This window comes from Gymnodraco acuticeps, unplaced genomic scaffold (assembly GCF_902827175.1).
Source record: "Gymnodraco acuticeps unplaced genomic scaffold, fGymAcu1.1, whole genome shotgun sequence".
NCBI lineage: Eukaryota > Metazoa > Chordata > Actinopteri > Perciformes > Bathydraconidae > Gymnodraco > Gymnodraco acuticeps.
Genome location: NW_022992285.1, coordinates 682,711 through 694,983, shown reverse-complemented (window position 1 = coordinate 694,983; position 12,273 = coordinate 682,711). Strand labels below are relative to the sequence as shown.

At 43.0% G+C, this 12,273-nt stretch overlaps 1 protein-coding gene across 2 annotated transcripts in view; it reads left to right on the top strand.

Moving 5' to 3' along the window:
• Positions 1–6,461, top strand: part of eif2d (eukaryotic translation initiation factor 2D) — a 28,880-nt gene extending 22,419 nt beyond the window's left edge. The window contains exon 13 of one of the 2 annotated variants that reach the window (XM_034207620.1): positions 6,203–6,461. In XM_034207620.1, coding sequence (XP_034063511.1) covers positions 6,203–6,281 — 79 coding nt within the window. In that variant the 3' untranslated portion in view covers positions 6,282–6,461. Of the gene's footprint in view, positions 1–2,817; positions 2,987–6,202 lie in introns of those variants that run through there. The other variant, XM_034207621.1, reaches the window with a different exon arrangement.
• Positions 6,462–12,273: the final 5,812 nt, after the last annotated feature.

Below are 12,273 nucleotides of genomic sequence, written 5' to 3'. Positions count from 1 at the left end.
ATGCTGTTCAACAATTGGTGAGACATTAAGGGGGTAAAAACGCAAATCCCGGCAATTTCTACCGGAGCCTCCGCCATGGAGCATCGGCACTTTCGGCAGGTTATTCTCATGCTGCTGTTAATCTGGAGATCAACAGACACTAGCGGCCCACGCTGCCGCGCATATGATTATATAATCAGACAACGTCCGTTAAAAAACATTATAACATAATGAGAGACGTTCTGCAGTAAGGAGGGGCCTTTCACCGACGACAGGTATTCTTACTTTTATGTAGTTGACGGAGCATTTTTACTTTACACGACACTGTTCAACACTTAATTCTGCTTCACTCTTTAAATTAACAACCGCGGATGTCTTGAAAGACTCATTCGCTAAAGATTTTGAAGATATCCGCGTTCTTGTGACACGTAAATACTACGCTTCCTATGTTTTGGAGCGGACTGCGTTCACACCAGCAATTAACCGCTCCAGAGTTCGCAAGCAAGCGTTCCAAGACCACCTCTTTTAGCGGACCAGAGTCCGGTTGTTTAGTTCACTTCAGAGGTCTCGGACTGCGTTCACACCGACCCAAATGAACCGCACCAGGGTTAGATTCAACTGGACTATAAAAGGCTGGTGTGAATGCGCCGTTATCTCAGTGGGTCTCAAACGGTTTGGTCACAAATTATTCAAAAGATTATTTCCGCGGCACACCTTCATATGATCATTATAGTCTATATGGCAGTAAAACAAGAATAGAGTTTAAAAGAGGAGTGATTTGTAAAATATCCATAAAGAAAAAGAAAATCTGTTTACAGTTCTGTTTCATATGGGTGTTGAGATGTATCCATAGATCTCTTAATGTTGCTCTCAAAGTGCACCAGATTGATGCTTTTAACTTCAATATTTAAAAAAAATCTTCCCAGGGGAGCATGCCCCGGGAACCCCCCTAGAGGAGGTGAGGTCCGCCCCCCACTCATAAAAAAATACCACTTTACCCCTGCCTATATGCCGTGAGCTGATTATCGAGCCTTCATTGTAACAGTCGCGGGTGTACTGTGTGTGCGTGTGGGGAGTGTTGCAGTAGAAAATTCCACTGTAGCGCCACGGCCGCCGCCATTGCGGGCTAAGCCCCGAATGTTTTCAGGTCCAGGCGACGCCCCTGTTGCACATGTTTGCTGTAATTCATCATTTGTGAAATATTCTACTACATGGGCTGTATGATGTAAATCTTGTATTAAATAAAGTTAATATTACCGACGTAGATTAACGTCCCTGTAGCTTCTTATTGCACTTGCAATATACCATTAAAGGAGTTGAACGTTGCTGTTTGCTATTACTATAATACCACGCAGGGATAAGCCAGAGTTTACAACCTTTGCATGTGGGCACAACACGTTTTGACCCAGATTAATTAGCTATACCATATGATATCGCCCGAGGAAGTCGTCATACTTATACATATATAAATAAAGATATATGTGTCAAAGCTCTAATCAAATTAACAGTTGTATTAATTATACTTGTATATATATATATATATATGTATATAGCCTGTGTTGTATGTAAGGGAAACTTCTGCAGCAATGGAGAGTCAGGACTCAGAGAGACACGAGGAGAGTTGGAGCTTTGATGTCAAACAATGATGTTTATTACAAGTCAACGGCCGGAGAATTCATATCACAAGTCACAGCAGCAAAAGGTTCTGACTAAACGGGTGGGTTGTCATGTCAATTCTGACCAGCCTCTCTCTCGATAGACCTTTTAACTAGTTTACAGAGAGTTAATGAGCATATTGGGGGAGACATAAACATCTGTAGACACCGGAGATGTCTCTCACATCTGTGGAGCTTAGAAAGCCAGCGTTCTCACAGTCGTAAACCATTTTGTGACCGAGAGTTGAACTGGTTTATCAAGATAGCTGGAGCCTCCCATTCCTTAAGAGAGATAACAGAGCCAGGGTTTGGTCCTAAACGTCAACACACAGAATAGGTTAAATATCTAAAGTAAAGACAGAAATATTCTTTGACATTGTATATTTATACACACAAATGAACAACCTTGTGTGTGTCAAATAACAAGTTGTATTGTAGTGTTTATTTTAGTGTTGTTTTATGCTTATCCACATTTTGATTTCAGAGCACAGGAGAATGCTGGGCACAACATAAAGCTCAACAGTGAAGCTGGCAATGCTGAACAAAACCATCACTAGATCCTGTTACATCAGCGTAATATAAAAGTACATAACGATGTATGTCCACATTAGCATAATTACTAATGGCTCGGACGTTACACTAGTTAGCCGCTAGCTGCTAGTTGCTAACTGCCGCGGCCGCCTCGTTATTCGTTAATATCAAATCCATCATAACAATCCAGAACGCGTGGTGCTGTTACGTGTACGCAAATTGACGTGCTTGATGTGAACGAGCCTTTTGGGGGGCGTGGTTAAAGTTGCGCATGCTCTGAGCGCACATACGGGTACTTCTCAGGCATGCTGGGTAATCTGTGACGTTTCACTCTCTCAAAAGTAGGGCCATTTTGTCATCCATGCGCTAATGAGCAACTCTCATAGGAATTAATGAGGCCACCGCCTTCCACGCTGTATCCAGTTCTTATTATACATCCATGATGTAGATATGACGACTTCCGGGGCTACCGTAAATGATAACTGCCGTAAAGTATTTCCAGTATTATTAAAATAAACGATTACAGCCGTTAAAATGCAATAAATGAAAAGTCATGAAAGAGAATATGAGGAGAAAAGGCGTGTTGTGTTTAGTTATGTATTGAATGTACAATGTCTGAATCCTCTGTTATGCGCAACAACGGACATTGAAGATCGGAGGAGGGAAGACCCCCTACTGCGTCATCCGGCAGATGAGGAGGAGCTAACGGAGGGTACATAACGAGCCGACGTGCGTGTTTGGGGTCTCTCTCCTTCGCTCTCGAGACCCCGAGAACACAGCTGTTTTCTCAAAACCATCTTCTGCCTGTAACATTACCGCGCCATTTTTAATTAAAGTACCCATTTGAACCTTTCTCAGAGACTCCATTGTCTCTTACTTTTAAAGCTTCTCTCCTGGACGCGAGAATAATGAATACCCTAATATTACCTTGGTTGGTTATCGGCTAATGGTTACACAAGCCAAAAAATCGTTATGACATCATAAAGTGGCCAAAATCTGTTCAGCTAATTTTCAGACAGGTTTTTAATATAAATGGACCAGGACAAAAAGAGAGGGGGTTTTTGTTCCTGAAACTTTCAGAATCTCTTTACACAGAGGGGACACATGTTTATGTATTATGAAAAAGTGGATTTTGCATAATAAGTTACCTTTTAAGTGGGAGGAAGAGCAATAGGCTTGCAGCTTTTGAAGCCAACCCAGAGCAAAAATGTGTTGAGTCTGGGCCTCCAGTTTGTAAATACATCAGGTGTGGTTGTTCTGGTAGACTTAGGGAATTAGACCAGTCAGTAAGGAAGGTCAAAAAGCTGATTTAAGAGAAAACTTGCTGCTGTCCAAGTCCATGCTGCACATCTTGAAGTGCAGATTTTAGTTTTCAATTTCCTTGTGTGAATCACAACAAAAACGTCACGCCAGCCACGTTGAGCCGTTGTACGCTATTTAGTTGTAAATGTCCCTCAGGCTGCACCATGGCTAGTCACTTCAAAATGGCTCCTGCTGGTGGTCAAAAAGCTAAAGAACCACAATGAAGATCAGAACAATGTTTTCAGCCACAGCAATGACCATCAGCTACAAGGTGCTAGGCCAGGAGATTATGCAGATAATTTAAAACGGTGATGATATTGGCTAGGAAAAATATTTGTGTCAATAAAGGCATCCAACTAAGATCTAACACACTTATCTTTTCAATTAACTGCATAATAAAACCGGTATTTTTGTGATAAATCAGCAAAAAGCTTTACACTCAATTATGTACTTAGAGGGGATTCCCATGGCTGCTAGAGATAGTCCATGCTCTTTTGGTGATGTTGTTGGTCAAGGTTTTTTTATTTTACTCCCTCTTAATAAGTAAGGCAAAACATATTTTACTTATGTTGAGCTTCAGTCTGCTGAACTTCAGTCTGCAATGTTCAAAACAACAGATAAAGCCAGAAATCTAGGTGTAGTCATGGACTCTGACCTGAGTTTCAACAGTCACATTAAAACAGTTACTAAATCAACCTACTATCACCTAAAGAATATACAGTGGGGTAAAAAAGTATTTATTCAGCCACCAATTGTGCAAGTTCTCCCACTTAAAAAGATGAGAGAGGCCTGTAATTTTCATCCTAGGTATACCTCAACTATGAGACAGAATGAGAAAAAAAAATCCAGAAAATCACATTGTCTGATTTTTAAAGAATTTATTTGCAAATTATGGTGGAAAATAAGTATTTGGTCACCTACAAACTTCACTATGGCCAAGAACAAAGAGCTGTCAATGGACAACAGAAACAAAATTGTAGACCTGCACCAGGCTGGGAAGACTGAATCTGCAATAGGTAAGCAGCTTGGTGTGAAGAAATCAACTGTGGGAGCAATTATTAGAAAATGGAAGACATACAAGACTACTTATAATCTCCCTCGATCTGGGGCTCCACGCAAGATCTCACCCCGTGGGGTCAAAATGATCACAAGAACGGTGAGCAAAAATCCCAGAACCACACGGGGGGACCTAATCAATGACCTGCAGAGAGCTGGGACCAAAGTAACAAAGGCTACCATCAGTAACACACTACGCCGCCGGGGACTCAAATCCTGCAGTGCCAGACATGTCCCCCTGCTTAAGCCAGTACATGTCCAGGCCCGTCTGAACTTTGCTAGAGAGCATTTAGATGATCCAGAAGAGGATTGAGAGAATGTCATATGGTCAGATGAAACCAAAATAGAACTTTTTGGTAAAAACTCAACGAGACGTGTTTGGAGGAGAAAGAATGCTGAGTTGCATCCAAAGAACACCATACCTACTGTGAAACATGGGGGTGGAAACATCATGCTTTGGAGCTGTTTTTCTGCAAAGGGACCAGGACGACTGATCCGTGTAAAGGAAAGAATGAATGGGGCCATGTATCGTGAGATTTTAAACTGCTGGCTAAAAAATCTTCAGGGACTGGTCAGCTTTCTGTCCCCAGAGTCAGAACTAAACATGGTAAAGCAGCGTTCAGTTATTATGCTCCAAATATCTGGAACAAACTCCCAGAAACCTGCAGGTCCGCTGCAACTCTGACTACTTTTAAATCCAGGTTGAAGACTTTTCTTTTTGTCGCTGCTTTTAATTGAACTATTCATATCTTAGACTGCACTGTAACTTTTATCACTATAACTTTTATCCATGTATGTTTTCTTTTAATGTTTATTTTATTAGCTTTTCTTTTTAATGACTGATTTTAAATGCCATTTTCTTAATGTCTTTCATTTTTTGTAAAGCACTTTGAATTGCCTTGTGTTGAAAAGTGCTATATAAATAGCCTTGCCTTGCCTTGCCTTGCCTTGCCTTGCCTTGCCTTGCCTTGCCTTGCCTTGCCTTGCCTTGCCTTGCCTTGCCTTATGTTGACATTTGTTATGTTAGAGAAGATGGTCCTGTTATCTTCCCAGAAAATTCACCATTAATTGTGTTTGGTTCCATTCTTCCTAATGCTTATCAAACATGCACTTCAGGAATGCACTTCTACAGTTTTTGTTTTTTTGTGGTCTGTCTGTTTACCTCAAACCCAAATGGCTCCAACCTGTCTTTTCCAATTTGGCTAAAACTCTGTATAGGCCAACAGTCAGCCGAGGAACTGTACATTGGAAATGCCAATTGGCTTAGAAAGTTTAAGTCTGACATTCATTCATTGTCTGAGACAATTGATTTAGCCTAATTACAGGGCTGCCTAATTTTGAGTCAGATGTCTTATTGACAAAACCCATCCCAATCCCATTATCGTTATATTTGGAGGTCTGATTTGGATTAGCTCTGCAAAAACAGTTGACTTTTAGGATAAACCCCAGTAAGTGGAGAGCATTTTTTTCCCACCGCTGTTCACATTATGTTCGCTGAAAACATCATCATTGTCTGGTGCTGGAAAACCTAAACATCTGTTAACTTTAGAAATAGCCAGACAGAGGGGCCACAAGCCGAATAATACATATATTTGACGAACCGACCTATTCTCCACACTCTTTTGACGAAGATGAACTCTCTCTTTAAGGCTCACAATCAATCTGCTTTCTCTCTCCAGAGGCTCCCAATCAAGCCCCTCTCACACCAGATGCCCCATCTGCTTCAATGCTGAGGAGACACTTGGCTATTTTCCATGAGATAAAAAGAAATATGTTTCATGTGGCTAATAAAATAAATCTGCAGGAAATCTAAAAGCTATACGTTTAATATAAAAAGGGCCAATACATATATCATATGCACTGAATGTATTTGTTTTGTGTCTTGTCTTAAAACAACAACGTATTCAAATACGCTGTCTTGAGGGCCCAAATACAGAAACTCACAGGGAGCAAATATCAAACAAAGCATGAATAAAATACCTGAAAAATGTGTTTACAAGAAAACCGAAGCATAAAATATAAGTGTGTTCACCTGCACTAGGACTATGAACTACTGTAAGTAAAAGGTAATTAAATGAAATGGAGCTAAAAATCCACAGTGATTAGCTTGGGAATTAGCAGACACAGTCTGTGTCGCCATCTGTTGGTCATCAGCCAGCACCGCAGGAACTCTTTACGGTTCAAATCCCAAAAGCAGCAGAAGCAATCGTACACGCAGCGTTAGTTTTCACAAGGCCCGAACAATAATATTTCCTTGCCTGTAATAAAAGGACTTTTGAAAACATTACAAGTTGGAACTGGGCCAAACATTTTAATAGCATTATATGAATAATGTGAATCTTACACTGATGGTATTTCTTTACAGGGTTGTGCAAATGGTTTCTATTATGGTGAACAGTTATTCATTTTGATTGTGCTTTAGTGCCCTTAATTGAAAAATCAATGGTTAAACATGTTGTTTAACCATTGATTTAAACAGTCGTGAGCTTACCTTTGCTGACGTCAGCTTTATATTTTCTGCCAACACGTTCTCACTCCCAACCCGTCACATATTGACGGTCGGTCAGGGCCCCTCCCCATCACTCGGACAGGGTACCCCTTGAGAGTCAGTTTTCAACGGGCAGGGCGTCCCATAGACCTTCATATACCTCCCATAGCGTTGATAATCGACGCCATGAGAACGCTCCCCGATGTTATTGTCAATATTAATATAATAATTATTTATATTTTAATAGTCACGCTCGATTTCGCCGATTTTCTTGTTTCCCCAGCTGGTTGACACCTCTTTTAGCAGAAACAAAGGCTACATTAATGTATTAAATCGATGTTAATCCATGTGTGTGTGTGTTACGGACTCTGTTTTCTATCTGCTCGGTCATCTGTCTGTGAGTGTTTTCAGCGGTGTGTGTGTGACATGTGGATGAGCTGTGCGGTAGCCCCAAGCCCCCAGGAAGTGCGCCGGACTCAGATGAAAATATTCGTGGTGGCCAAACGGCGTTACGTGTTCAGCATGGTCCCGACCAATCAGAGCACACTGTGCTCACAGGGAGGGTGGGGGCTGGAGCTACAACGAGCCGTTAAAGGCAGAGAGTGACATTCAGTGAATACAATACATGTAGTTTACAGAGATGCTGTATGAGAAACCAATGTGAGTTGCGTTTATCTTTACCCATGGATGCACAATAAGAACGGACCCATATCGTCTTACTGCCATCCCACGGAGCTGTAATAATGGATATATTGCCCATGTTTGCTGTAATTCATTATTATACTACATGGGCTGTATGATTAAATATTGTACCGTAATTTTGTATTAAATAAAGTTAATATTACCGACGTTAGATTAACGTCCCTGTAGCTTCTTATTGCACTAAGAAGCGTATTGCACTATATATACATATACTACCTAGGCAACATTTCTTCAGGTAGCCTATCTACAGATTCGCAGTTTTATTAATAATATATTTCCTCAGTTTCCTAATCACCCAACTGATTCGCCGCTAGACACACTCCTTAGGCCGTTACCTCTGAAGGGAATGATGACGTGTATTTACGCTCAGATTTACTCTCTTCGTTTGGTTACCCTGAACTCCATTAAATCTCTTTGGGAAACAGATCTTGGGGAGGAGATTTCAGAAGAACTTTGTGAAAAAGCCCTTGCTAATGTACACAAATCTTCTATTTGTGCTAGACATGGACTGATTCAGTGCAAAGTAGTACATCGCACACACTTTACTAAGCTTAGGCTCTCTAAAATATATAAGGAAGTGGACCCAACTTGTGACAGATGTAGACAAGCACCGCCGAGTCACGCACACATGTTCTGGTCTTGTCCGGTCTTACACTCTTATTGGACTGACATCTTTAGATCACTGTCAGAAATTACTGGAAAACCGGTCACTCCTAATGCCATGACTGCACTGTTTGGTGTAACCCCACCCACATGCCCACTCTCTTCTCTGGAGACAGCCTACATAGCCTTTGTTACCTTACTAGCCAGACGCCTGATATTGCTCATGTGGAAGTCTCCAACATCCCCTTCACACACCTCGTGGTTAAAAGAAGTCCTAAATCCAGCCAAACTCGAGAAAATAAGGTGCATAGTGAGGGGCTCCTTGGGGAAATTCCACAAGATGTGGAACCCCTTCTACAAGTATATACGGGAGCTGGACATGCCGGATGTCTCTGTACAATAGGGTGGTGGACCTGCGGTGTTAAACTGTGATTAGCGGGTGGCTGACTGACCAACAAGTGCTGTGTTTTTATTTTATTTGATATACACTTGGTCTTTTTGTTCCATTTATACACATTATTTGATCTCTAAATTGCATTATGGAATTAATAATGGACTTAGACTCAGAGCCTTTAGATTCTGACTTTGTTTTTTTGTTTTTTTTGTCCTGTCGCAGTCCATTTTTTGTTTTGTTTTATTCATTTATTTTTTGTTTTGTCTCTGTTTTGTATCCTGTCGGACTCAAATCACACTGTTGTCATCCTAACTTGTTTGCCAACTGCTATTGTGTTGTCTGTCTGGCTGTTTGTTGATAAAAAACTAAAATAAAAAGTTTAAAAATATATATATATACATATACATACATATACATATATATATATATATACACATATATATACATACACATATATACATACACATATATAAATACACATATATATATACATACACATACATACATATACATATATATATATATATATATACACATATACATATATATATATACACATATATATATAGGCAAGGCAAGTTTATTTATATAGCACCTTTCAACACAAGGCAATTCAAAGTGCTTTACAAAAAACAAAAGACATTAAGAAAATGGCATTTAAAATCAGTCATTAAAAAGAAAAGATAATAAAATAAACATTAAAAGAAAAAATACATGGATAAAAGTTACAGTGCAGTTTAAGATGTAAATAGTTCAATTAAAAGCAGCGGCAAAAAGAAAAGTCTTCAGCCTGGATTTAAAAGTAGTCTATATATATATATACACACATATATATACATATATATACACATATATATATACATATATATACACATATACATATATATACACATATATATATATATATATATATATATATATATATATATACAGTGCAATAATTCTTTCATGCTAAATGTAAATGAAACTGTTGCTTGGATATCACTAGATCCTGTTACAGCGTAATATAAGTACATAATAACGATTGATGTGTACATAATTACTGGCTAGCCGCTAGCTGCTAACTGCCGCCTCGTTAATATCAAATCCATCATAATAACAAATCATTACCATGCTGTCAAGAACGCGCGGTGCTGTTACGTGTACGCAAATTGACGTGCTTGATGTGAACGAGCATTTTGGTTAAAGTTGCGCATGCGCTATGAGCGCACATACGGGTACTTCTCAGGCATGCCGGGTAATCTGTGACGTTTCACTCTCTCAAAAGCTGGGCCATTTTATCATCATCCGCCAATGAGCAACTCTCATAGGAATGAATGAGGCATCGCCTCCCACGCTGTATCCAGTTCTTATTATACATCCATGGGTAGCCCTGACAACATTGGCTGCCCATTTCCTGGTCCGCCTCCTGAAGATGGTGATTAGAGCATGCCGGGCCAGACGTGCTCCAATCACAGCGCACAGCCGGTGCACACCAGCTGCAGATGACTACAAAGCCTGAGGACAAATACCACTCTGGAGGCTCTGTGTTGTGAGACAGACGCCTCTAGCCTCTTGCTGTGCTTACTCGTTGTGCTCGTTAATACTGTGAATGTTCTGTGTTCTCATTCATAACACTCCGTTCGATGTCTCACTATGGGATGCGCCTCAACGCGTATGCAAACAGAAGCATCAATCTCATTACGCCAATCCTGATTGGCTGGTGATCTTGACGTCTACGTCAGGGAATCCACCCACCCTTTAAGTAGCTTGTGCTACGTCGCAGCGTCATTCAAACACCTCTTCTCGCTTCAGAGCACATCTCGAATATCAGTAGCCGGGCTAGCTTAACGGTCCACAGACTGAACCCAAGCTAACATTCGGTCGACGGGCGCTTGCCGGTTACTTTTTTTGCTTTGCAGAAGAATTGAACAAATATTAACACACCAGTTAATATTGTAATCTGCCCCGCCGTTTTTTCTTTCAAAATAACGGTAAGGTTTGATTTTGATTTTTTTTCTTCAAACAGTAACATACCTGTCACTAGCTTGTCCCTCCGCGCCGATACCCCGGCAAACAAGGATGGACCCTTCTCTCCCTCACACCAGAGGAGTCGGAGGCTCGGCTCTGCGGCTGCGGGTTTAAGATCTCGGGCACGGACTCACACCAGGTCTGCTCGTCCTGCCTTGGGCTGGAACACGGCCAGGAAGCTATCGATACCCCCGGTTCGTGCGGGCATTGTGCCCGCTTCACCATCAAGAGCCTCCGACGGCTAGCGCGCCAAGCTAGCCTGTCGGGACGGGACCCCTTCATGTCCGTTGATTCGCCGGCCGGCAATCTGGACATGGTAGCGACCGCCGCGGAGATTGAGCCCCGCGCTGTGTCAGGCTGGGGCTCAACAACGGCGGTAGCCGCGGAATCGGAGCCCCGCGCCGTGTCAGGCTGGGGCCCGGTGGCGGCAAGAGCCGCGAGAGCGGAGCCCCGCGCTGTGTCAAGCTGGGGCTCCCAACTGGACCTCACCGTGGTTCCACCCGCGGAGGATGTCCTACAGCTGGATTATATGGAGGAGGATGAAGAGGATATCTCTGAGTTCCTCTTATCCGACTCGGATGAGCACGAAGATGACATCTTCGTTTCATCTGCCCAGGCTGCCAAGCCGGAATTGATGTCCGCTCTTTCGGGCGAAAGCACACCAGCTTCGCCCTGCCTCAGCATGGACTTGCAGGCCGTGTGCCAACACGCTGCGTCCAGGTTGGACATCCCCTGGCCTGAAGTGACCAAGGAGACCTCCAGATCTCGCTATGAGGGGAAGAACTTGCCCCAAGCAGCGAGGATGAAGAAGCAGCTTCTCCCAGTCTTTCCAGAGATGCTGGACGAGGTGTCGGTCTCGTGGAGAGACCGCCCTTTCAGCAACAAGGCCCCAATCCAGGGTGCCTCCTCTTTGGACTGTGACGGCATGGAGAAGCTCGGCCTGCTCCGCATGCCGCCCATGGAGCCGCTGGTGGCAGCCCACCTCCAACCGTGGCTGGCTTCGGCACCGAGCAGGAACCCCACGCTACCGGCAAAGGCAGACCGCTTCCAGTCAGCAATGACCGAACGAGCCTATAAAGCCGCAGCTTTGTCCGCCAGGGCGCTCAACGTCTCCTCGCTGCTGACCGCCTACCAGGCGGAGCTCTGAGAGGACCTGCCGTATGGGACGATCGCAGCGATCACGGACATTTGCCTCTGTGTGCAGCGCTGTGCAGTCCAAGCTACGGGCAAAGCACTGGGGATAATGGTGGTACAGGAGAGAGCCAGGTGGCTTACCCTGACGAACCTTCCAGACCGGGAAAAAGAGGACGTCTTGGACATGCCTATTGTTCCCGAGGGCATATTTGGCTCCACTCTAGCTTCGATGCAGCAGCGGTGTGAATCCAAAAAGAAAGAGGATGAGGCTCTCCAGCTTTGTCATCCCCGAAGGGTCCAGCCGCCGCCTTCAACGGCCCCGTGGCAGTCCTTCGCTCTGGCTGCCTCACGTCCTGCCCGTTTCAAGATCCCGAAACAGCAGGGGCCACAGCCCGCCCCGGGTCTCCAGCCCAGACACA